At 40.5% G+C, this 27719-nt stretch overlaps 1 protein-coding gene across 1 annotated transcript; it reads right to left on the bottom strand.

Moving 5' to 3' along the window:
• Nucleotides 1-1627: 1627 nt before the first annotated feature.
• On the bottom strand, nt 1628-27719 carry LOC131095608 (neuroendocrine convertase 1-like). Its single transcript, XM_058043572.1, has 14 exons — nt 27415-27719; nt 25889-25993; nt 22450-22560; nt 20192-20338; nt 19642-19718; nt 17949-18037; nt 13675-13847; nt 11320-11532; nt 10091-10191; nt 8855-9088; nt 7538-7695; nt 5940-6073; nt 4152-4313; nt 1628-2614 (listed from the first exon to the last, which is right to left on the bottom strand). Exons 1-14 carry the CDS (start codon nt 27595-27597, stop codon nt 2258-2260), a joined length of 2244 nt encoding a protein of 747 aa, XP_057899555.1. The 5' UTR covers nt 27598-27719; the 3' UTR covers nt 1628-2257.

Below are 27719 nucleotides of genomic sequence, written 5' to 3'. Positions count from 1 at the left end.
AAGAGAGATTTTAAACTTGTCATCTATTGAAACTTTGGCTACAGCATAGGAACTGATCTTAAAACAAAGGAGGGTCTTTAGTTTCCCACCCTTTTAACCTGAACATTTCTTTCAAGGCCTGATGGAGTGTTGTTAGTACTTTCCTCCCTGTAATATACCTGAATGAGGACTAGCTAAATTTGTTGTTATCTGAGGGAACCAGCCTCTAAGCTTCATTGCACAGGACTAAAAGTGGCCCTTACCTTGCCATATGAGCCTATTCTGAAAATTAAACATTAGTGAAAATAAGTGCTCTCATTCTGTAATAGCAGCAATTAGAAATTTTCATGGTTTGCTTGTTCATTAGTTATGCACTGCCAGAAAGCTTTTGCATGGAAAGGACAGCAAAGGGAAAAGCTTTCTGATCTGGACCACTTGCAGGAATTTATTTTTTTTTTTTAATGAATTCTCTTCCTAAGCAAATTTCTTAGTAGAGAGGGAGTGATTCAGTACAAGCTGCATTCAGTAGCAGAGATATTATCCTTCAACTGCTGACTAGAAGAATATCAAAGAATCCTGAAAACTGGCAAAAAGGCAGGCTAAGGCCAAGACAGGCATGAAGCCACCACAAAGAATGTTTTTTATATCTTACATTTGGTAAGAAAATTTTCAAAGCTGTCTTTAGAGAAGTCCTTTTTTCCACAGAATTCTTAATTACTTACAGTAAATAGGTTTACCTTTAAATTACAGGATTTAGTGTGAAGTTTGAAAAACTTTTATTTGAACTGATGGATTATGAGCAAAATGTAAAATTCTTGTCTTAGAGACACTTGCCTAATTTTAAGGAATAGACAGTGAGAAAGAATCCAATCAAATATTTCTAGAGAGTCTACAAAACACATTTCAATAGTAGGTAAGAGGAAGAAAAGTAAAAAGCAGTCAGCAGTTTTTTGGGTTTTCTTTAGTACTTCAATGAGATAACTATCCCCTAGGAATCTTCATTTCCTTGTTCTAGATCCCCTAGCTTTTCAGAGCCTCCAACATGGCTTTTTTTTTTTTTTTCATTTATTAGAAGCAAAATAATATATAATTTTTACTCTAATTAAAGAGGTATATATGGAAAACTGCTAATGTTAGGAGGTTGCTTACCCTAGTTGTTTTCTGACAGCCACCTCTGCCTCACAAACTCTTCTTACCACTCCACATTCCATGCTCACCCTTCTCAGGGTACTGTTTGTTTGTTTGTTTTTTTTTTTAATCTCAGACAATTTTGCCTCGTCTTTCTAGATATTTTGGGAATTTTAGAGTCTTTGGGTGGACTTTTCTGCAACAGTCTCTGGCTGCTTGCAGATGTAGGCATCTCAGAAGGCAGCTTTGTACTGCTTTGGAGACCTGACTGAGGCTCCACGGGTCGGAGGTTGGAGCCCAAAGCTCAAATAATTGGCACAAACAGGTCAGTACTCCATCAGGGGATGCATAACTCATGAAAAGAAAGCCAAGTGCTCTGAAGTGAGACTCTGCCCTCATTGAACACATGGGGCCTAGAAAGACCAGGCTCATAATTCAGGCACTTCACTTGGGTAAGTTCCAAGCCTGCTGGAGAGAATGCCATCCCATGGTCTGGGATGCCTCCACGGGGGCTCTTTTTAATTTGGGTGTTTCTGTCTGTATCTAAATTGTGAATAACTTCATCAGTGTTCACCGATGCCCCAGTCCAACCCCAGCCTCCCAGATGTTCCTCTACAGGAGAACAGAAGGGCAAGGGAGCGTTTGTTTGGAGGAGGAACAAAACACCTATGACGGAAGCAGTACTGGCTGCAAGTATTAAATCGGAATAAATGACAAATATAACAAAGACTGCAATATTCATGACAAATCCATGGATGAGAATATATCCCCATAGCTTTGGCAGTTTGGTTCAAAACTGCTTGGTAATTCAGGTTTTGAATCCTACTGCATGCTTAAGTGAAGAGGGTGGAAGAATAAGCAATGTGAAAATTGTTTAAAATAGAGAATTAGGGTTTTCAGGGGAGTACTATTGCATTTCATGCCTGAGGGGGCAAATCTACTCTGAAGAAAGGTTTTGAACAAAGATAATACTAAAAAGTGTAATTTTCCTGTCTTATCCCCTCACACCTGTTTTTTCCCTTCCTTGATATTTGTATTAAATATGAAGCAATCAAAGCAGCAATCACACAACTAGAGCGTACACAGACTTTGGAAAAAAAACTACAGGTGGGGAGAACGAATATTTCCAACTCAGTGCCATGCCCTACAGTTAATTTCCCTCATTTATGATATCAACCAACGCTTGCAGCAGTCTATCATCTCTATGCTTGTAAGGTTTGGCATTGTAAAAAAGATCAACGTAGTCACTGTACAGACTTTCTTCTGAGCCTCTTAACTGGGAGGGCTTGTTCAATTTTCTGAGGGCTTGATAGAAGTGTTCGTATGGAATGTTTAACTTCTCGCTTGCAGTCTTCTTTGGCAGCTGCTTCTGATCCATCTGCCTGCTAAAAGCACTTTGCAGTAAATGCAGCATGGCTTCTGAAGGGGTTTTATCTTCTGCTTTGTCACTGCTGGTATCTTCTGTGGCCTTGGGTTTTTCACTCAGGCTCTCCAGTGTGGTATGGTCCTAGAATACAGATTAGCATGAAAAAAGGTCAGGTGTCAATGAAAGACTGACTGGATTAAGGCTTGCTCTGGATGGTGATCTCCACCTGTGTGGGGGAAAATGTCATTTTTCCATTTAGGAGCCTCTTGGGCATCTAGAAAACAAGCAGACCATTATCAACCGAAACAAACTTTTGAAAGTACTACACTGTAAAAAATATCAAATCCTCCCGCAATACAGGCATTTATAAATTCAGATTTCACAATACAGGCATTTATAAATTCAGATGGCAAAATACAACATGTCATTTTATACATATTATAGTATTTGGATTTGTCCCAGTCTTAGGAAACAATTCTTGTGTCATAAGACACAGCACTCTAAATGAAGGAAACATACAATGCAGTGGTGATGGCAGTTCTGATTGTGTCTTGTACTCTCAGGAAAAGGATGGAAGCAGTGTTTCCCTGAAACCTTCTCTGTAGATGATCTCACCTGAGAAAAAGGCAGTGAAGTAGGGCAAATGGGTGAGCATAACACAAAGGAGACCTTGGAAGGCCAATCCCAAGTACAGGTTCACAGAGCAGCAGCTGGTGAGAGGCATGATCTTATTTCAACACTAGTATATGCCTGCGGAGCTTCCTCATTCAAACCAGAACGGCATTTCTAACTGAACACTCATTTTATCTTCATGTAATTTTTACCATGTCCACCCATTTTCTACTACAGCAAATGCTGAATTCACTTTTACTTTCTTCCATTTTTTTTTTTTGCCCACAGCTGCCAGACTTGGGGACATTTATGTAATGGATCTACATTTATCACACTCACCTTTCATAACCTGTCTGAGGAAGGTTAAACTATCTGTGCTTTATGGATGTCTTAATTACTTAATGGGGAGATAATTTGATGTGATGGGATTATTTTCTGATGCTGTTGACGTAATCAAGCACTATGAAAATGTGCATTACTACCATCCTGTGCATCCTGCAACCCAGGGTCACCCTGCCTTGTTGTATTTTTTAGAGCACTGCTATCTGTAGGGTAAACAGGGAGTGCTAAAGGATCTGGCAGCAACAGATCCACTGGGCCAAACCTTTGAATCAGAGAGTCCCTGATTTTTCTCAAGCCTTTTGTTTCTGAAATTCCTTGCAAACTTACTGGAAGTTCTCCAGCAGGAAAAGTTCCTTTAGAATGTGACACTCGTTTTCAGTAGAATTACATCAATTTAGTGTGTCTGTCAGAGGTGTCTTCCTCCCTCCTTCCACCACTCAGCTGCATTAGCCACAGAGTTCCTTGCTTTGGGAGCAATTTCCTGTTATGATCCCAAATCCCTTACATTTTGCAATTTGAAGGAGAGACACATAAAAATATTAGTTGTTGACATGGGCAAAATTACGATATACACTCAAAAGCAATCAGGAGTTAGATGAAATGAATACAAAATAAATATGTGTCTTCTTACTAGGGAAAAAAACACCCCAAAAACCTCACCAACAAACCAACATTTTCTTATAAACTGAAAAACATGTAAGGAATAAATGCAATACAACTCTACCTCCACAAGATCTGTCATCTTCTCCACTCCTCTTCTGTCATTCTGCACAGCATTGTAGGATGTATACACACGTGGCTGCTTCATGTGCTCGGGCTGGGTAGCAGTGCCATGCAAAATCAATTTCCAGTTTACAATCCTCCCCTCATTTTGTATTCGCCTGGACTGAAAAACAAGCATGGCATCAGAATGGGCTCTCAGGACATAAAAGAGCAAAATACACACTTGAATGCAAAGTACACAGAAGCGACCAAAGCAAATTATCAGGCTTTCAATACCTACCTATGGAGTATGATTCATAAGCACAAAAACCCCAGATGTAGTAGAGACAGAGTATATTAGAATGTGGGATTTAATACAATAGCCTAACCACATAAAATATTCACCTTTTGATGTGACATAATTATTAATTCGTCATGTAAGCATCAATGGAATTTTGTCATAACACAGAATGCTAGAAGTTACTGAAGTAGCATTTTGCATTATTAGAACTTGTTCACTAGGCTGTTCCTTGGTAATTTTCTTATAAAACTTAACATTGGAAACGATAATGTGGAATACTATTCTTTTTTATTATGTGGTGTACAACAGCAATCTGAAATACAGTGTGTGGAAGAAAGCAGCAAATGTTTATTTATAAATTTTGGTGGCAGTAGAAATAGAAGTGGAAGTAGAAATAGAAGTAGAAAGTGGAAGAGACAAGTAGAGAAAAAACTAGAGAAAAAACCTACAAGGTGAGGATTGAGTGTATTATGCCTTGAGGACAAAAATCTTGCTTTATTGTAAGTTTCAGGAAGCTCTCACTTGAAATGAGGGCTAATTTACAAACAAAATGCTCTTCTCAACTTTGTTCCACAAAAATGCATTCAAAGAGCAGGATATCTGTAACCATGGGGCTATCTATGAGCCTGCAGCATTAACACTACACTGCTGATAGTAATATTTACTCCTGGTGCCTTGTCCATCTGCTCAGCTCTTGGCAACACCCTCCTGTTTACAATTTGAGGCCAATAGGGGCTGAAGGCTCGGTGTACAACAGGAAGCTTTCAGTTTTTGCCAAGATCTGAGCCTTAAGGACAAGCTTATTAACAGACAACTTCAATGAGGTGAGTGAGCTTGATCACTCTCTCTTTGAAGGGAATTCTTTTTCAGTTGCCTACCAAGCAGCTTAATTCTGGTGTCTTGCTGTTCTAATCCATATTCCCCAGGTAGCTTTAGTGAACTGATTTATTTCATATCTGTAGACTACTTAGCTTTAATCCTTAAGCGTTGTTCAGCACTAGATACTCTCAGAAAGAAATTAGGGGAATATATACATCAGAATAGATCACTGAGATCCCCCAAAAAATCATTAATTCAAAAGGTTCCCAGATAATGAAAGGTATGCATATGGACCAAAAGAAGACTAGATCCATGCTGTGCTCTTCTCTGCAGAAAAGAATTTCCAGTTAACCATGTGTTAATTTTATTTAATATTTCTATCCAAGAATCAAAGAAAACTTTATCAAGGGATTAATTTTGGTGATATGTGTCTGAAAAAAACAAGCTTGAAATTTTTTTAGAGGTATGGACCAGTGAAATGAGAATGGGGCTTTGCATATATGTAAAGAACAAGAAAATTTGACCCTACCTTTTTTCTTTAATCCTTAACCCAGCTGGATATCTTCAATAACCTCTCATTTAGCTTGCTTAATGAGCAGGCTCATTACTCAACTTGCTTTGTAGTGGTGAGTGATCATTTAATCTGTTTTAGCTCCCAAACACAGCTAGTTAGCATACAGGCATACTCACCATATCAGTAATTCTTAAAATCCAGGTGCCTGCTGGATTTTCCCCCCACGTGTGGACAGACATGAAGTCCCAGTTCTTGAATCCATTGGGAGATTTGTCCCTCTCTCTCTCAGCCAGTAAGACAGTGCTGGTCCCTGTGTGGGTGCAAGATCAACACTCTGATTGTCCATGTGCTGCCTGCTCCTACTTTTCATATTTGTCAGCTTTGCACACTGCCTCGGGCAGAGGTGATCTGGAAAATACACTGCTCAGCAGTGCCTCCTTTAGCAGTGGCTCCTGTCATTACTTTTACAGCAGTGCTTAGGAGTGCACAAGCTGTTAGGTCGCACCAAGAAGGTACATCTTGTTCAGTGTTCTATCTCTGGCACGAAAAGGTAGTGAATGCAAGGAAAAGAAGCATAAGGAGAAGATGTTAGGCACAACCAGTCTTTCCCACCGATGAGCTGTTCAAGAAACTTCTGAAATGGAAGTTTTGAAGGTAAAACTCATACAGTATTATGAAACCACCACAGACTTGTCATGATTTCTTCACTGGTTAAGGGATTTTTTATTTTCATGACTGGATATATATTGTTACAGCCTGGTCCTCCAACAGGGTGAAAGAATGCATTTGCATTGTTGTTATTACAAAAATGCTGCAGCTCATAAAGCATTTCTGCAGCAAAAGAGGTTCTACTGCACAGGAGAAATTTTGTTTGGCTTGTTTATGTATAAGAAAAAAAGCAAGGGAGCAATATTTACATAATAAGGAGCAGTGAAGCCCCAAGGAGCCTTGTCACAATTTATAAATATATTTAAAGGCAACACCATAAATATAGAAAAAAGAATGACATACATTTGCTACTAATGCTTTGCAGGAAAGTAGAAAAGCAGCAAGAAACAAGGGAAAAACAATTTAACCATGAAAGCAAAATGATAGTGCGGTGGAGGCAGCAGTACTTGATGATTGCTACCTAGAAACAGAAAAATTAGATCAGCCTGATATTTAAATTCATATGTGAAAGCTTGTCCTTTTTTTTTTTTTTTTTATACCAGTTGATCTAACAGACTTTACTCTTAGTTGTTTATAATATCTTTTTTTTTCCTTTTGTTTAGTCTTAATATGCTGCTTCAGGACATTGTCAGGTCAGCTTGCCATATTCTAGCTCATTTAGTACAGTTGTACTAAGGTACCTAAAAGAAACACTTTGGTTTTTTAAAATACGCCAATGGGGAGATGCATTAAATAAAACCTAAGGAATCAGATATCCTCAGTTTTCCATTAGTCTGCTAAATCACAGGAAGTCTGATAAGAATTATTGATCTATAATCTGTTGTCTGCCAGGAGCCCTGAGGTTTCATAGGTCAAGATGCCTCTGTGAAAATGTTCTGTGACTTCATTTTCTCAAGTATGATTTTCAAATGTCTTTCCACAAAAAGAACCCAGAACAGGTGAAGTTCGAAGAGGGCTCTCTATCGCTCCCTGGATGCTTTATCCTCACTAGATTTGCCCAATGATATATTTAGCTCTCTTTAACCACTGAAAAACACATTTTTTTCATGAAGTAAACATTACACACTACAACAACACAGATAAAAGATGTCTTTTCCTCCTGTACCTGATGGAGAAATCAGAGAGACATGCAGATCACCTCTACGGGAATACTCAATTGTTGCCTCAAGCTGCACGTGCTCCAGAGATGCAATGGAGTTCTCTTGGCCCTCGCAGGCTTTTGTGGGAATTTCAATAATGACTTCTTCATTTGCTCTTAATAATCTGTCAAAATTAAAGTAGTTTTTTGATTACCCACAGGGACTCTTGATTCTGGGTCCTGAATGGCAGGTTTAACAACCATTTTGGAATGATGAGGAAAGAAGAGTCAATGCCAGCTCAATAAAAAAAAAGGTAATGTCTGCTCTCAATTAAAAATAAGGTAAGGTTCATGCTCTGCACAGAGAGAGACTCTGCATAGCTTTCTCTGCACAGTTCCTGTTACTTCCAAACACAATGGGTATCTAAATCTCCACATAAATAATTCTAAGCTCAGTATCATGGGATCTTTGTTTTCGTAATGTAACATACAGGACTGCAGTAAAAATACATAAAGAGCAAGTGTGGCATACATCAGTAGTGGGTCAACATTCTGTGAAACAGACAGAGTCCATAAAAACAATTTGATAGTGAAATAGCATAAATAATAAGATTACCAAGCAGTGACTGTCCAAAACACTGCAATATGTTTCTGCAGACAGACCTTTGTTGCAGTCACGTGGTATAATTTCAGCCTTTGAAACAGATATTTTTTTCTGGATAAAAATCCGTATGCCAACATGCAGAGACAAAAAGAGTCTAGATATCCTTATGGATTAACCAGCCCAAGGACTAATGATAATTAATCTATCTGTTCAGGTTCACTGTGATGTTGGCATGTGGCTCATAAGACTTTTCACTGAGCCTTTGACGCATTTGTGTTTCAAAAGAGAAATGCTGCAGACATTACTAAAGTTAAATATATCACCTTGATTACAACATATACAAGCCTGTCACAGGAGAAGAATTGCTAAGACCCATTACAGACACTTTTATTTTTAAAAAATCTTTGTGAGACATCAGTATCTTTTCATCTCTCTTCTGATGGTTGTCTAAAATTCACAGCCTTGCTGATTGGGCTCAGCCTCACGGTATCATTCTTTTATACACTGTCTGCACAAGCAGACATAATAATCTTAGTCTTTGTTAAGGCTTCATGCTAGTAATTTCCATTACTCTTACACTAAAAAAACAAACCAAGAAGCAATGCTGCTTGCCTGCCTCTGGGGAATACAGTCTGGCAAAACTAAATGAATCAAAAGAAGTCCCTTATTCCTGTTCAGAGCAATCTGTGAAGAATATGATCCTTCAGGCTTTATTACAATAGGTAACTGCAAATCCTTACCTGGGTTCAAAGCTCTTGTCTTTGACAATGCACTCTCTCTTTTCTGGTACACTTTTCCATCTCTTGGGATCAGCTAAATCCACCAAGGCATTGGCGTTGAGTAGCCCAAACCCGAATCGGCTGTTGACCATCAGTCCTGCTCCATTCTTTTTCCATCCTGGATTTCCAGCCAGTGGGTCATATTCTGAGGTCCACACTACCAAGTGCTGCATATCCCTCCACGTTAGATCTGGGCTGTTTGGAAAATGCTCCTGGTTAGTTGTTTCAGGGCTATCTATCATTTTTCTATCAATTATTAGACTGAAACAGAATGTGCTTCGAATGCATATGGCGTCCCACTGCTTTATAACACACAGCATTTTGCACTTGTCCTCACAATACCTCTCTGGGAGCACAAGATTTCTGTGTCCATGAAGAACAGGTATCTAGCAAGAGTCCAATCCTCCAAAACAATTCAGATATTTAAAGTTAGCTAGCAACACTAGAATTTTCTACCTATCTTTTTAATGCCAGGACTTTGAAAACTGGGTATTTGATTCAATCTGTGATTCACTCTACCCTTTAAAATATCTAATTTTTAATATCTAATAGTTAATTTAGGCTCATGTCACCAAAGGGGTGTGCAGGAGAAAATGGAGCTGAATCTACATGATACAAGCATTAAACCTGTGCACTACTGTCTAAAGTGTTTTCTGTGAAAAAAAAGTCATTGTCCCATCCTTTCTTAGCTTCCCCAAGGTCTAAATTCTGACTACCTGCCCTACAGCATCCAAACCTGCCTGCTCCCTTCCTGCTCTGACAGACAAGCTTGGTCACCTTCTCTTTTATGCCGGATCACTGGCAGAAAGTCTTCTGCACATTTGCTGAGGCTTAGCTTAAACTCCTGCAGACCATTGTCTTCAAATCACATTCTCCTGAATCCATGTGCACACTCACTTTTAGATGCATCTGACCAGAAATCAGTAAATGCTGTTGCCAACACACAAACACACAAAATATTCCTCAGTCATCATGATTTATTCGCATTGGTTCTGCTTTTCTAGGAAGGTGTTGGGGCAAGTAGCTGCTCATTTTTTAGTCATCAGCCTGAGCAAACAAAAAGTGGACTGACTTTTGCCTGACTGACAAAAAGTGGAGTTGTAATATGAGGTAGTGCCTCTTACAGTAGACATTTTGGGAAAGTCAGTGGGGTGGCTGAGAGAAAGAAGTTTCAAAGGTGATGGTGTGACATCTTACTTTGCTTCTAGCGCCAGAGCAAAAATTCCTGCTGCCAGAGGTGCAGATGCAGAGGTCCCTGTGTGAGTTTCTGTACATTCATTGTGAAGATCAACACTTGTCTGACAGAAAATAATAAAAATTACCAAAAAAAAAAGAAAAAAAAAGAAAAAGAGAAAGAAAGCATAAATAAACAGTTGTAAATACTGTAGTATCCATACTTGCAAACGTAACTATGTGTGCCTTACTTGGTGCGTATTAATACACTCCTCCCCAGCAAGAAAAAGGGATGAGTGTTTAAATCTGTTCATATTTCAATCCACTCCTTTTATTTCAACTATAATTTTAGTATCAAAACGTTTTTTGTTGGAACAAAATACTCCCACTCTGAATATCTTATTTTAGTCTAAAGGTTTCACAATAAGTGTTTCAGCCTTACTGGTGATTCATGAAAACAGATCATTGTGTTGGGCCTAGAACATTCAAAATTACTGCTTACTAGGAAATTACTCATAGGATTAGCATTGGTGTTCTGCTCCCTCTTCAGCAGAAGAACTATAATTTGTAATGAATAAACACCAAACTCATCAGCCCATTTATCTAAATCTTGACTATAAAGAGAAGCCACATAGTAAGGCCTGATCTCCAGCTAACTTGGAATGACGCTGTTTTAATCACCATCAGTGCAGTGCATTGCAAAATTAACATGAACCAGGGCTGGACAGAAATTAAGGCATTTCAGCACTATTGTGCCACACCAATTTTCTTCAGCACAATTAAGGAAGGCACACAGACTGGCATGCCTGCTTGCTGAGTTTGGAAGGTTTGGAGCCACTGTGGTTGCTGTCTCTTGCATTAAAAAATGTACTGACAAGGTAGAGCAGCAGCCCTGACATCACAGATTTTATTTTTGCTCTAAATCTCTCTTCATTTGCCCTTTGTGAAGAATAGTGCCATATAAAAGCATACAGAGACCACATTCATACACAAACAGTGCACACAAACCGCAGACAAATTCAGCACATTGATTTGACTGTATCGACACAATGATTTCATTTAACCATTGCTTTAAGGTGGAAGAATAGAGGAACACAATCACCTTTTGGATCGCAAATCCCTTAAATTTTCCAAAAGGCACTAACCACATAACATAAAGCAGGCACTGGAAGCCAAGCATTTAGGATGTTTTGTTTATTATTTGCATATATCATACCTTTCTGTTTGTTCTGAAACTGGTAAAAGCAACTTACAATTCTTTGGTCAGTGTAATCCCCGCTGCTGTATGCTGTGGCCAGAGTTGAGGAGCACTTCTCCGCATACCAGGGAGAAAGCCCTTGCTGAGAAGCACTGCTAATGGAGATGGTGTAGATGCTGTCAGTGTAACCATCACAGTCGCAGTTGTCACCCTGGCGACCTCCGTTCCCTGAAGCCCACACGAAAATGGAGCCTTTCCCATTTCGACCCTAGGAAAAAAACAAAAAACAAAAAAAAAAAAAAAAAACCAACAAAAAAAAGGGAAATGAATGGTTATCAAAGATATTTCAGATCTCAGAATGTATTCTTAACAACTCCTTTCCCCAAAAAGCCTAATATAGCAAACATAGAAGAGGAGCAATTCCCATAAGCACTGTGGAAGACAGAGACAGAATAAACCAGCTGTTTGCAATATCGCACTTCTCACCCTACAGCCCAACTCTTGATCTCACTGGCCTAGGTTTAGTGCTCCTGATACAGCAGCTTTCCTCACGTTCTCAAGTTAAAAACAGAGTATGGGTTCAATGAGTAACTTTTTCTACATGCTGCTGTTTGATCCTCATCATTTCTAGAAAAAAAGCCTTAAAAAAAAAAGGCAAGTTTATCAGGGCTTATTTAATTTTCCTTTCCTGTACTCACAGAGGTATGGGTTATGAGTATGAGACACACTGGAAATCCTCCCTTCTCTCAGAGATCTGTGGGTCAGCATCACCAACCTCCAGGCACAACCATGTAAAACATCACAGCTATCACAGAGGAAACATGCATCACTCTGCAGTCTTAACAAGCTCTACTCGTTCTTCAGAGGAAAAAAATGTGTTTCATGTGACAAGCAAAATTTCATGTGTTGTTCATTATTAATATAAGCACATTTAATATTCCACAGCAGTTGGAATACAATTTATTTTTTTATCATTCTACTCAGGTGAGATTTGAAGTTATTTATGCAAGTGGTAAGATATTTGCATCACTTAAATCATTAAAAGCAAAGACAAGTAAGGGGCACTCTGTGATACAAGTTTTAAATTTGGAAAGATAAGCCACATCAACTACAGAAAATCCTATAGTGCCTTTGAGAGCAAAGGCTGCAGCCCAGAAAACACTGGTGTTTCCCAGCACCTGCTCTGATTTCACTTAGAGTGATGGCAACACTTCCTTGGCTCTTCAGGTTAAGCCTGTGCTCAGTTGCTTCACCAGAGCAGCAGTGAAGGATCCAGGGATTAGAGCTGTTGTCAATCCCAGCACTGCCTGACTTTAAGCAGAATGGAAACCAGTCAGACCTTTGCAAAAGGAATCCTTGAATCCTGAGAGACAAACAGGTAAATTTGTTCCCCATTAGAAATAAAACAAGCTGCAAAAAAAAAGATACATTCTCCACCAAAGACCCTGCCTTTTCAGAGTAAGACCAATTAATATTTGTTGCCTAATTTTCACATTTAATTCTCCCTCTGCTCTTGCTACCTACCTATGGGTATATAACCTGTTACAAGCTCTCTCTTCTGTCTCCATTATTCCCTCATATTGTCTTTGTCAGCGGACAGCATTTAAATTGTTCTCTCTTTTTCTTCTTCTGCCTAATGATGTTAATTGCCCTTTATACAAAATTTTCTGTTTGTTTTTCCTTCAAGCTATTTCTCCCTTCTCCCCTCTATGATTCAATCTTCCTCTCTTTATTAGTATGTCTCCATCTTTAGATATCTTTTCACCTCACTGGCAAGAGCTAGAATAGTTTACTAATAAATTCATGGCAGCTCTCATTTTGTACCCTATTTATCACCCAACAGATCCAAAGAGCGTAACATGAAAAAAAGAAACCTGTAAAAATATTGCTCCCAGTACTCCTCATCATGCATTTGTACTATTTTCATTTTAATTGGATCATGACATGCACCAATTTATAAATTAATGCAATTAGCACAATACAAGCTCATCCACAGGGTGCTAAAATGCATCACTATTTCACATAGCAAAATATTCATGAAGCAGGAATTTTGTATTAAATTTTATGGGCTTTCAGTGCAGAAATCCAATTACTGTTCAGTGTAAAACAAGCAGCAGAGAATGGTGGGTGTAGGGTGAGACCAAGGCAGCAAAATTAAGGATGTAAAAAAAAGGTTATCCATGGAGACTAGCAGCTAAAAACCAGTTTAGAAAGCCCTAATGGTGTTTTCTCAAAAGTCCTTTCTGGCTGGAAATTTCTCTCACCTGTACTATTAAAATACATTATACCCATTCAAATATATTTGAGCAAAGACAGCACAAACCTATTTCATTCCTTCTCTGGTGTCAACCATTTTAAAACTCTCTTCTCTGCTAAATTTTTTGCTTTATTTTCCCCTGAAGTATCGTACCTGGTTTATCCCATACTCGAAAGCCTTCTGTGCCAGTCTCCCAGGCCCCTCCACAGTTTTGCCATCATCATTAGGGCCCCAGCTTGCACTGTAAATATCCACATGTTCTGGGTTGAAACCGATTGAACTGGCCTCAATAGCATCCGTGACTATTCCGTCCAGCATCCGTATACCTTCACAGGGAAAAAAAAACCAGAAGCAGACTGAATTTACTTTCTGTTCCCTCCTCCTTGTCTTAGTTAATCGGTTTTAATGTTTCCAGTAAAATTAAGCCTTAAGTGCTGCAACCACAGCCAACTGCTGTTCACATAAAAAGTATTGAAGAGAGCTCCTGTCAATGTAAAACAGTGCAGTTAGATTTTATTGGCAAAGCTCAGTGTTTTTGTACAAAAATCCCACCACAAACCCCTTAAAATCTTCTTAGTCTCCTATTTATTTTTTTCTCTCCTTCTACAGAGACCAAAGAAGATGCCTTGCCTACTGATCCTGGCTTTTTCTTATTGCATTCTCTTTCTTCCTCCTCCTTCTCTCTTAGATCTGCAACAAAGACTTCTCAAACTGCTGAAATGAGACAGAAATTAAATAGGTTTTATCAACATTATATTTGTCTGTAAGAGTTCTAAGAGTTTTAGTTCAGAGATGTAGTTCTCAACGTTCTGACCAAAGCACTTGTCCCTAGCAGTCCTTAAAGGTTTTGCTGTCTCTGTGACATTGCAATTTCACCAGCTCTTCAATCTCCACCACAGGAAAAAAAAAAAAAAACCTCACTGTTTTTCCTCTGCCACGGTTTTTTCTGCTGTGAGCAATCCAGAGATATCTAGTCATTAACAATTTATTAGGAGCTGCATGATCTAATCTCCTTCAGAGCAAGCCTGAAACTCAGTGGTACTTAAAATTCAGGTGCAGGCAGTTGTTCATCTGCACTGGATCCTTTGCTGTGCAAAGCCACAGCTCTGCAGTGGGGCTGCTACTACTGCCCAATGCTGGAAGACAGCAGAAAAAGCAGAAATCTGGCAAAATTCCCGCTGTGGCATGGCTCTTACAGCAACAGCAGCAATATAAGAGTCACCTCAGTCAAGATTCAGCCTGTGTTTACAAGCAATAAAAGTGTCTGGGTTCCCTTGGATTTGGCAGGTTAGTACTACAGCAGCTGCACCATTGCTGGCAGTTGGTGAATTATGACTACTCATTTTCTGGTATTTCCACAAAATGGGGATTTTGCCAAAGCTCAGCAGGCAAAATGTAGTAATTCCATTAAAAAAACCCCAAAAATACCCCACAACAAAAAACCTCCAACCTTAACCTTCCAGCTAAGTGTCTTGTTCTTTTTTTTATGCTGTGAAGCAGAGGAAAGAAAGACTGCAAGCATAATTCTTTTCCTGAATGGCTGACCTCTTAATACTCCTAATACCTCCAAGATAAAGCTGAGCTTTATTATTTCATATTCATTAGTGCTAAAGTCAGACAAAGGAGTTAATCCTCTCTACCACAGCTGCTCCACTATCACTCACAAAGCTGGGAAAAGCACCAAGATATATCCTGTGCCTCAGGTACTAAAAACACCACTTACCCAGGATTGTCTTAAACTCAGAATGGTTTGATTACTCTTTTTTTTCCTGTCGGCTCAGAATTTCTAGATTCTCTCATGCCAAGCAAAGATCTGCCTGTGTGAAAGCGGCTGCAAGCCCCAGGTGAGAGCTTGCAATACAAAATGAGATGGTGGGAACGTGAGGAGGAGTAGTGTGCACATACTTCCCACAGAAAAAGACAGACAGGTCTGCAGATAAATAATGTAATAAGGGGAAAACAGAACAAAACAAAACAAAAACCAGAAAACGCCCAAGAGCAACGACTCCACACTGATGAAAACAGCTCAAGGAAAAAAAATCACTGCCTTGCCTTCCTGATCGTCAGAAATTCTGATTGCTCAAGTCAACTCAGGGATTTGATGACTGCAGTGATATTCCCGTAAGGAGATTCCAATTACGTCCTCTTGCATAAACTCTTTTCTATTCTTGCTCCCATCAGTCCCACAAAATCAAAAGCAGGCAAAACCTCAGGCAATTTCAGACACACACATATATGTATCTGCCTGGCAGAAGGGCTATTTTTAGCAACACGCCACTGTGCACGAACTCTCAGCCCAGTCCTTTGTAAAATGGAGCTTCTTAATTTAATTTCCATGGCAGCACCACGGAAATATCATAACACAGTGGTACGGTCAGGTATGCACGAAAATACTCTGATTTACCGGAGGTGATCGATACACTTTTCTCAGCTGTACAAAGACCAAGAGGCAAATGTTAAAGGGCACTGAAAGGTGTCACTTTGAAGACTGGCATGAAGAGTATTTTTTCTTCACACAGTGCACAGAGAAGCCCATGGTACTCACAGCCACAAAGTACTGGAGAGGCTAGTCCGTGCTGCAGAATAGTGCCAGGCATTGATGTGACCAGAGAGAACATTCAGGATTGTTAAACTCAGTACTTTCACAGAAAAACAACAACAACAAAATATCAATGGAATGTTTTGTTTTACCCCTCAAGGTGAAGTTAAACCAACCAGTGATGCTGAAGGCTGGAGAGCAAGGTGTTCCACATTGTCAGGGTTTCTTTCCCTGAAGCAGATATTGCTGACTATCAGAGAGAAGTGGTTGTGGACCACTGGATTTGTCCAAAATGGCAACTGCTACAAGCACACAGCCACTGAAGGGAGTCATCCTGAACTAATGTCAAGTACAAGTGTGTGCAATGTGTCATTTCATGGATTAGAAACAAAAAAAAAAACAAAAAAAAAACCAAGGGGAAAACCAGCCTCTGCAGAAATGAATCCTGTAGAGCTTGGATCATCAAAAAAGCTTCTAGTGTTTAGCCACTCCAAATTTATGTGAATCTTTTGAAGACTTCTCTTATCTTCCACTGCTCTTTGAACATATTTTTCTTACACCCCTGTCTGGGTGTTAATCAGCCTGGTCACATCTAACAGCTCACAATTTCTTTCAACTTTCCCATTCCTCCTCCTCCCCCATCCAAATGTATGCTGCTTGCTGGGTAATATGGATTGCTGGACTGCTTTTCCTCCTGTTATTTCCCTTTTCTAGATAAATCATCCTGCACAGATCTGTAGTTTGCATTTGCAAATGAGCACGGATCATATGCAAATAGCTGTGGAAGAATCTCCTCAGTAGATGCAAGAGCTTTAAAATATGGGCACAGTGGGAGTTCAGACATCTTTGCAGCTTCATCCATTTTGCCTTCCTTTGAAAATCTGACGTCTTCATATTATGAGTGAGATATTTTATTTAAACAGATCATGACAGCATAATGCATTATGGCAATGGCAAACTGCAAAGCTGACATCCATGACAGCTCAGTGGAGTGACTGGGAGCCGAGGAAACACCACGCTGAAATGGTGGGAACGAAAGTTATGGGTGTCAATTGCCACTCATTGTCCCATTGTTTAAAAGGAAAAAGAGGGAATAATGGAAAAAGGAGGACTGTACAAATAACTTTCTCTGAGCTAAATAACCATTTGCACCTGATACTTGCATCATGATAATTTCATAAACAACTATCAGATTGAGTCACTGATTAAAAAGCAAAACAACAATATTGATTGGTGGGCAAGAAAGACTTTACTTGTTTTCAAATTTAACTTGTGGTGACAGTAGAGAAGGAAGGTGTTGAAACAAAAAGGACAGCAGTTTGCATGACTTGGCTGACATGACCTTTTGAATGTGATTGTGTAAATGGAAACAATATGCTGCAAATATTGATGGGTATAATTTTGTGTACTCCTACTTTCACTCCACTGAATCCCTCTCCTTCCCTGGATAAACAATAAAAAGTAATTAGTCCTTCATTCCTTGAAAGATACTGTCTTAACTCTAGGTAAATTATAATTTGTTGCTATTATTGTTGTTCTTGTTGTTAATATTAGTAATTGCTGTTAATACTCTTAACATTATGATTATTAATTTTATTACTATCATGATAATCATCATCATCCTACCTGGACTATTGCTGCTCTTGTTACATATTCTACCTATCTATCTATTCATAATCCAATTCCAGACTTCATTAAAGAAATTCTGTCATGTACAGGTGTCACTCAGCACTGTTGCCAGACAGGATTTTGAAGCTTATGATACTGCAAGATAAATGTTTTCCAAGAATGACCAATCATTCATATTTCAGATTAATGATATCTGGCAATACTCAGCATCTGTCTTGTTTCCATTCATATTAGACATCTAATTATTTTTGCTCCTTACCTCCAACTCTGGAGTTGTAGGCTACTCCAACTCCGCATTTTCTGTTGTTGGCTTGCATGGCAATTTCCCCTGCACACCGTGTCCCATGCCTGAATAAATACAGCAAGAATAAAGAACACATCATAACAGCTTTGTTGCATTGTACAGAAAGGCTCATCAAGGACCTTGATTTGTTCAAACTCTTCCTTTCAATTAATGCAATATGCAGTTATTGAAGAGCTTTTGAGTTGTATCTACATGATACAAAAATACTTACTTCTCCTAAGCTTCATTAAATATAATTTTACCTACTTAATGCTCAAAGGAACATTTCCATGAGACGATAAATGCTTTCTTTAATCTCACTGAAGATATCAGTATTTTAGTAGAGTGAAAAAGTGGCATAAAATTATGGAGCTAAAAATTTGTCTTCAGACAGAAATATGATACCAATATTTTTTTAATCACACATTTAGATATGTCTTTTCTAAATCACAGCATTTATGTAAGATTTCAGAAAGTGAGCCTTTAAAGTGTCCCTGTTTTTTCTGGTAGCAAACTCTTTTCTATGCAATTATTTTTCCAAGGGTGATTCTAATTCCTCAATACAGAAATCCTTCCCATAAGTCTCAAGGTAAGAGCATTGTATTATGTAATGCTACAGATTGTTATTCAGTGACATGCTTCAATGCTTCTGGGCTGAATTCCATTTACTTATTAATAAAGATTAGAGACAATACAGGTAGATTTAAGAGATAATGACATCATAACAAGAGGATAATGGCTTCTTTCTCTAAAATAACACTGCAACAAAGTAGAAAAGCCATTTTTCAAATGTCTTATTCATGAATAGATTATCCTCAGACTGATCTTTCTTTTTTTCCCTCATGCAATGATTTATGTTGTGAATACTACAGTATTGTCTGATGGGAAACAGGGAGCCAATGCATCAGTTTCTTGCTATCTGCAGAGAGTAGTGGCATCCTAATTTGTTTAAGAAATTGACTGTTTGTGTACCAGCTTCTAGGGAGGTCCCTCCTGTTCTCTTTCTTATGTACAAAATCCATAACCGGACTATGATGGACGTGCCCAGGTCTGACAGACCCATTGAGACTTTTTAATTTGAAATTTCCAGTGAAAAGCAGAGTATTGAAGTAAAAATATACTTTGGGAGGTATCATTCCAGAAACAAACAGAGGCACAAGAATAGGTTATTCCCTTCACCTTGCGGAAATACCTCAGCATCTTACATGTGGCATAAAAAAAATTCAGGACATCATAGGGAGATTACAATTATGAAGTTCTTCATCTAGGAATTTTATCCCAGTGTTTATATCAATGTTATGTGAGAATGGTCCTGCAAACTGGAACACAGGAGGCTCCTTCTGAGCATCCAATAGTGATTCTTTACATTGAGGGCAACCGAGCACTGCCACAGGTTGCCCAGGGAGGTTGTGGCCTCTCCCTCCTTGGAATATTCAAAAGCCATCCTGATCGTGCTGGGCAGAAGCCTCTAGAGCTCCCTGCTTGAGCAGATGACCTTCAGAAGTCCCTTCCAAGCTCAAGCATGCAGTGATTCTGTTACACAAATTCTTCCTCTTATAAAATAATTGCCACAGGACACCTACACAGAAATTTCTCCGCTTGTATCTTCTAACACACAAACTAACACTGCAATGTTTTGTTCTCTTCAGACAGCTGTGAGGCTACTCACTTGTTTTCATTTGTTGGGTCATATCTAGGAAAGGGATCATGATCATTGTCATTGAAATCGTAACTTGCCTTTGGGTCCTACATGAAAAAAAAAAAAAAACAAAAAAGGAGAAGCAGAATTAATTCAGACAACTGGAAAAGGCATTTCTAAATTGCTAACAAAATGGGTTCCAGAGTCTGTATTTATTTACTTGATGTGCCTCATTGGCAGGAATCAAGCTGGTAGAATTTGATGGCCATTAACAATTCCATAACTTTTTCATGGAGCTTTAATAATTTATCATTAAACCACTACATACAAATGCGTCTGGGAACTAAATCTACTGCAGGAAAAAACAAAACAACAAAATTTCTGCCGTGGTACCATTGCTAAGTGACATTCAGCTTCCTGTGACACAGACCAGGCTCCAAATCATGCCTAAGGCAAGTGTTTCAGTCTCTGTACTGCAGGAGCTGACTTACAGAACAGACAATGAGCTGGGGAAGAGTGTCTGTTTATCACATTTACAACTGGTTAATCTATTCCACAGCATTCTAATGCTCAAACTTACATAGTTAGCATAGATGTCAGTGTGATTCCACTCCAATCCATCGTCCAGGACTGTGATGACAACTCCCTTGCCTGTGAATCCTTTCTGCCACACAGGAATAACATGGAGATCCAGTTTGGGCAGGGATGGAGTAATTCTTGTATCTTGCTGTGGGACAGAACGGATTCAAATATATCAGTATTTTATCCAAAGTCATATTCTAAAGATGCTGTAAACAATCTCAGCCAGAACAGTGTGTATTTCGCTCAAATTTTGCAAATACAAATCAAAAATTAATTTCATCAAATACTTGTGGCATTAAAAGATTTACCGCACTGCACAAATATCCCTGAAGACACTCCAGAACAAAAAAACACCTTGTATTTTTGGTAAGTAGGCAGCAGAAACTGAAAGGAGTGGTGAGGATGCACTGATGGACCTTGGAACACTGGGTTAATAATCAGACCTGCTAATGTTTGTTCTTTCCATTTGATGAGGAGCCAAGACAGTGCCCGCAGTGCAGCGAGCTGGAGTTCCTCCAAGTGTATTTTCTCCTTGGATGTTAAAGTTAGCCAGAGCAAAATAATTAATGGGTAAAACAATTAAGGTAGTCGTTTGGTTGGGAACAACTGTGTTGAATCACAATTTTCTTTTTACTACCCTCATTGGTGTTCCTGTGGTAAATCAGCTGGAAGTATGAATCATGTGTAGCCTTCTCTTCTGCAGCAAGTTTTTTGAAGAGTATCTGCTAAATGGGTCGTTTTCTCCCTCTAATGCTAAAGGAGCAGTGCATACATCTAATTTAGAAAACATGCTTACATCCCCCATAAAAGCAGACATGTAAGAAGAAGCACTTTCTTTCTCCTTCTCTGTGCACAATTACATTAGCTGATGGCAGGTTTTCTGTATGTCTTTGTTTCCAAAGAAATACTGCATAAAATATAAGATTTAGGAAAAGAAATGTGTTATGGGATGAAATTTCTTTCATATTTTGCTATCTGTACCTGACTGCTTCCATTCAGGAAATTATTTGAGATTTTGAGCTTTATTCTCTTGAATCCATCAAATAATATTTTTTTTCCTGATGATGTGTGAAGGTACACAGGATAGAGCTAAAACTGTTGCCATCAAATCATAAAAATAAGGTAATAGCCAGTTATTCACTACAAGGCAAAGAACATATTTTGGAAGAAAATGTCTAACTCTTTTATGCATTTAATCAGAAAAATTCAACGTTCATTGCAAACAGGGCTAAGCAGTAGGTTTTTATTTCTCATCTGTGAAAACTAGAGGGAAAAGTAGTGAAAACCATAAATAGGTGGGAAAAGGAACTAAATCTCCTGGAGAGCAGAACATTGCCAGTTGTTTTTCCCCTGTTTTTATGAATCATGTGTATGTTTGTGTATTTGTCTAATACAGACATCTTGGAAATGTCCTGCTTTTTTGGATACAGGCAAGGAAGCAAACAGACATTCTGGATCTAAGAAAAGCTAAATTCTTACAGATAACAACATTTTTTTTCTGTTCAAAAGAAGTCTGCAGGAATGTTCATGGAAATATTTTATGCTATGTGGTTTATAATTCATCTTCCCTAGCTCAAAAGAAGGAAAGTAGCCTAGATTTTGGTATTATTTCTCTCAGATGAACTGAGGAAAAGTATTTCCAGCCACTCAGGCCCCATTTGTGCTTGACCTTTCTTTCTGATTTGTTATACCCACCTTTAATCCCATCCCTATTCTGAGTAAATGCAATGAATCCTAGACTGAAGGTACAGCTAGATGCACAATGGAAACACAGGCTCTTGGAAGAAACCATGTAAAATCTAAATGATCAAGTGGATTTCTCAATTGACACATGCAGACAGAAACTGTGGAGCTCAGGAAATTTTTTTTCCCTGAGGTTTTGAGCATGTGAGCAAGCTTTAGAGACCTTCTAACACAGAAATCCTAGTTCATATAGCTGAAGGTGCTTGTCACATGCATACAGATGCTTTTGTTTTAATCTGGTATATGTATTCTGCACTACCAATTTTAATAAAGAAATAGATGGCCAGCTTCAGATATGGTAATGGATCTAGGATCTTTGTAGAAGTGACATTCCACAGAAGAGAGAAGGTTGCCTGAAAATGTTATTTATAGAGATCACTCATTTTTACAGCATACGCTAACAAAAGATACTTTTCATTTATTCCCCTCTCTGCAACCACTCTGATACTGGTAAAATAATGCAACTGGTGGCACAACCACCTTCCCCAGTTCCACAGGGCAACAAATTCTTACCAGATACCACTGCTGATTCCACATAGGGTCGTTGAAAAGGCTTTCAGCTGAGTCTCTCATGGCGGCTCGCTTGGTTCGCTTTTTTTCATACTGCTGCTCTGCCCATGACACCTGCAATTATTTGTAAAATTATGATAAGTGAACCTCTTCAATATGGGACTTTCTTAACCTGGAGTGTAAGGGCTTTCGTCACACAGAGAGATTTTGGTGCCTAAAGCAAAATGAGCAGCATTCAGTACAGGGAAGAGGATTATTTAAACTGTAGTGCAGTGAGATTTAGGGGAGAGAACTTGGTGAAATCACAATACTGTAGAATCAATTCACAGAAAATCATTAAATACAAGTTAACAAGAAACTCCTGTGAGTGACACAAGGCAGGTTTTTGCATCAAATAAAACCATGTAGTAGGGCTAGAAGGTCATCTAAGCAATGGTGCTTACTGAAACAGGGAAAACCACGGCCTGCTTCTTTCCCCTACTTATCATTTATTCATTCTCTACTGGGAGTGAAAAGGCAAGAAGAAAGATTTAGTCTAGCAATCATAATAATGCTGTTACTCACAGACCAGCTGGACCTCCAAGTCTCCTTCCTAGTGGTGTTTTGAAAAGTGGTCAATTAGCAAGCTATGAATATTAGACTAACTTCATCACCAGCATAATTCCACTTAAGGCAACTGAAAGCCAAAATGCTTCAGCGTGCTTTGATAAAGCTTCAAACGAGTTGCACAGCCTTTGTGCACAGGCACAGCAGTCTCTAAGGCTCTAGGTTGTATTTTAAATGTGTACTGCCCTTGAATGCATTACTGAACCCAGTTCAGATGAAATCCTGATGATGATGCCTCTCTCTGTGCTGTGTGCTCTTTTTGGAAAGGGAATAAAACATTATTAATTGGTCCTTGTGCGATCACTCTGACGCAGATATGGTTGGTCCTTTTCATCCCAAATTCCAAGCAGGCAAAGAAAACAGGTTCAGTAAGATTGCCAAGATCCTGTGACAAGCCTCTCATGGAGGATGCCTTATATCTAATCTTTTACTTTCAAGCTCTGAATAGATTCTGTTCCTTTTATCTACTGTGATTGAGCAGCTTTATGATCCTGACATCTATCACCATATATGAGATAATAGTGACTCAGAAGTTATGATTAAGAAGTAGGATTTGATTAAAATGCAATTTTGTAATGAAAGCCTAATGAAAATTCACTACATAAATCCCCTAAAATGGTATCTGCATTAGGCATGTTTACGATTCTCTTTGCCATATATTTAGTCCTAAACCCCCACAAACCTTGGTCATAGAAGATGAATATACCCATGCAAGTGTGGGTATTTTAAACTGCTCTATTGATATCTCAGGCCATACATACTTGTGCACACGTTGGAGTAATTACCTCTATCTCTCTTCCCTGCCCACAGCAAAGCTTGACCTCTTCACTACCCAACAGTAATTAGCAGTTGACAACTTCCACGCTTGTTATTTCTTTTCACGGGGAGCAAGTGCACTGAAGGGAAATGAGCTGAAACTCCCAAGCACATATGTCAGGCAAACAAGCAAAACGTTTGTCACTCAGCAGCTGGGTGAGGTTTCAACCATCCACCCCCAGCAAAAGCTGAAGTACCCATGCCAAATCTCCAATCACCAATACATAAAGCACTAAAAATTTCTCAATTCAAATCTACTTGCAAGAAAGTAAATTTGGAAACTCGTGCAAATACTAGAAGAAGGTAGGTAACCAGATAATTATATCCCTTCAATGTATTCACAGCCTTTATCTGTTTTACAACAAACACTATAGGAAGCAGATAAATACTCAGATTAGAGCCAAGTTTTACCACAACTTTCACACTTAACATACCATAAAATTCATGAAGGCGTTTTACAAACAAAAACAGGATTCCCTTTTTCTCTCTCTTTTTAAAGGTTGAATCTAAATCTTTTTAAGTAGGCTGCTGCTGAACAAGATCAGCTCCTCAGTGCAAAGGTCCCTGTGTAACTACACAGCATTACATGATTGCTTTGTGTTTATACACTTACATAATGCATAATTACATCTCATTTATCCACGGAATTAATTTGCATACTGGATGGTAAATAAAATGGAAATTGGAGTAAATTTACCAAATCACCTGCAGCACTTTGAATCTAAGAACGCAAGAATGCAATAATGTCTGGTAGCAATATGATACAATCATGTCCATTCTGCTACAATTTTAGGAGGTGATGCATTGCAACACTCTCATTCTTCCCTGTGTAACAGATTCATTGGATGCAGCGAGCCCAAAAAAGGGAGAGACTGCACCCAAAACTCTGGTCCTGAACACTGTATTACAATAGAAATACCTATGTGACTACATGGAACATGTGGTCATATAGGCATAATTGCTAGTTTAGATTGAATCTGGAGGTTTGAACATCCCGAATTTAGGATTATTTCAACTTTAACTGTTAGACCAGTTCCTGCTTGCAAGGAAATAGATGAGATTGTACACTTTTGAAACAAAAGAGGCAAAACAAACACCCTGTCTTGCCACACAGAATATTTCCTCCTAGTTGACATTTGCATCTAAAACCTCCAGACTGAAGATTACTCATTCTGCAGTGATTTGTCCTTATATGAGAATTTGCTGGTTTTGACAACTAGGTTACTTCATGGTTTGGACAGCTCATATTGTCACAGTGATTGTTGCAACAATGCTGATCTTAAAATCAAATGTTGTTGTTGTGACATTTCCCAGTTTGTAAGAGAGGCTGACAGCTTTCTGGTCTGCTCTTTAAATTTGTCATGCACCTCAGTTTTTCATTATGGTTGCAAACAGAAATGCTTCTTTCTGAAATAAAGCTGGACAAAGGAGAGGTCTGCTTCACCAGTGGGTTGTACCTTAGACCCCTCTCCAGTTTGCCTGCTCTTTGATTGCAGTAGCAGATCATTGTAACAAAAAGCTGCAAGTCTGGAATGTGTGATGGATCTTTTGAAAAGGGATTTTAGCTTGTTGTAGAAGCCAATCCAGCAGAACATCAGCCCTTTATCCCTGCTTCTTTTTTTTTACTTAATATTCAGTCACTTTAAATCAAACCTAATTCACATGGTAATTGCACAGACGTGGCCTAATTAAACTTAGTGTATCTATGGATTTTTACTTTGAATCCACCCCCTTGGTTCCCTGTTCACATTTTCTTCAGTGGCACATCAACATCTGAAATTCCGGTGCTGCACATCTTAAATCCTAATTTGGAAACCTCTTGTAAAATATGTGGTAAGGGAGGGTCAGACTCTGCCTGTGAATGACAGAATAGTTAAGTATCATTCAGCACAAGGATGGATGGCTGAATATATTAGACTTGCAAAATGAGAAAGGCCTGCCTGTGACCTCTTTACAAAGCTAGCGGTAAGGAGACAGAATTTAAAATAAAATTTAAAAAAAGAATAAATTTAACACTTACTCGCTCATCATCAGAAAGTCTCTTAGTGATATGAATAGCACTTCTTCGGGACCGTCTTGGGTGACTCTTATGCCTGAATAAATAGTGGTTTTTCAGTGATCCAATCTGTAAGACACAGGTGTGCTTTAATTATCAGGAAGCATTTCCCCACTGTGAGCAAGTACCAACATTCAAAACCTGAAAGAGTTCGCGCTGCCTTAAAGACAAAAGAGCAAGAAACCAGCCTGTAGATATTTTAATCCAAACAAGGAAGCACTCTTCCAGTAACAAGTGCTTCTCTCAGCCTGCATGCTGCTAGAAGAAGCCAGGGCAGTAATTTCATTTGGGCTACTCAAGCGCAGTCATTACAACTGCAAGACTCAAGTTACACAGCACTTGCGCTAATGACCACAGTACTCATGGACTCACCTCGGCAAGGACAAGGTGGGCGGGTTGCTCACCGATTTTATCTGCTTTTCCTGTGTTTGAGCTGGACAGGTGTGAAAAGCCTCGCCTGGCTTCAGACACCTCACTGCGGGGCTGGGTTGAATACCCCACTCTGATAAGGACGGGCTCTTTGACAGCTGTGCGGGCAAATGCAGAGGCTACGAGGGCAGCACGACCAAACCCGTGCAGGTGGCATCACACGTAGGTGGGATCCAGTTTCACATAGCTGGGATCACACCTACGGATTTGGGAGCGCGTTGAACACGGCCGTGCCCCAAAGCGGGGCTGGGCAGGCCACCAGAGCGGGCTGGCAGCCCGCGGGCAGCACCGGGGACACGGAGGGGCGCTGGGCGCGACCCCGACCACGGCGCCGGGCCGGGGACAGCAGGGTCCCAGCGCTGGGGGCGCCGTGCCCGGCACAGGACCCTCGCCGGGAGGTTGAGCCGAAGCTGCTCCCTCACGGCGGTTACTCATCCCTGACAACGCTGACGTCACGGCATCCCAAAAAAGCGCCCGAGGGATGGCTGGAAAAAAGCCCCGCGATGGCGATGGAGCCGGCGGGGCGGAGGCGGAGCGGGGTCGTAGCCGACACTGCCCGCGCCCTCCTCCTCCTGCCCGAGCTGCCGGGGGAGAGCCGGGGCAGAGCCCTGCCCGGTGCCCGGGGCACTGCGGGTGCCCGGCCGGTCTCCTCAGGAGGAGTGGGGTGCCCTGCCTGACTCTGCCCGCTCTCCTCAAGGAGAGCCAGCTGCCCTGCCCGGACCCCTCCAGGGAGAGCCGGACCTCCCGCCCGACCCTGCCCAGTCCAGCCAAAGAGAGCGGGAGCGCCCTGCCCGCTCCCATCAAGGAGAGCCAGAGGTCCCCGCCCGCTCCCCTGGGGAAGAGCCGAGTCTCTCTGCTCCGTTCCCTCGGAGAGAGCCGTCTGTGGCCATCCCCCGGACCCTGGGAGGCTGCGGTGGGAGACCGGGAGCTTTAAACTCCCCGGAGCCCCGCGGGCGGCAGCCGGGCACAAGTTGGAGGGAGCGGGGAAGGAATGATGCTCGCGGGATGGGAGAGGAGCCCCGTCGCGGGGCATCCTGCGGGTGCCCCCCGCCCGGCCGTACCTGCCCCACCAGGTCGTAGTCCAGCTCGTCCGCGATGGCTCTGGCAGCGTCGGGGCCGGCCGGGATCTCCGCTGCCCACTCGTTGAGGAAGAGCCGCCCGGCGCTGCCTCCTCGGGGCAGGGAGCAGGCTGCCAGGAGCACGGCCAGAGCCGCGCACGGGCCGGCCCAGCGCCGCCCGGCCATGGCCGCGGGACGCGGGACGCGGGATGCGGGGTGCGCGATGCGGGATGCGGCGCCGCGTTGCTACGCGATAGCGCGGAGCGGAGCCCTGCCTGCCTTGCCTTGCCTGCCGGCGCGGCTGCCCG

Source organism: Melospiza georgiana, chromosome Z, assembly GCF_028018845.1.
Source record: "Melospiza georgiana isolate bMelGeo1 chromosome Z, bMelGeo1.pri, whole genome shotgun sequence".
NCBI classification, from domain to species: Eukaryota; Metazoa; Chordata; class Aves; order Passeriformes; family Passerellidae; genus Melospiza; species Melospiza georgiana.
The sequence above is the reverse complement of the archived record's forward strand: the minus strand, read 5'-3'. Positions and strand labels throughout refer to the sequence as shown.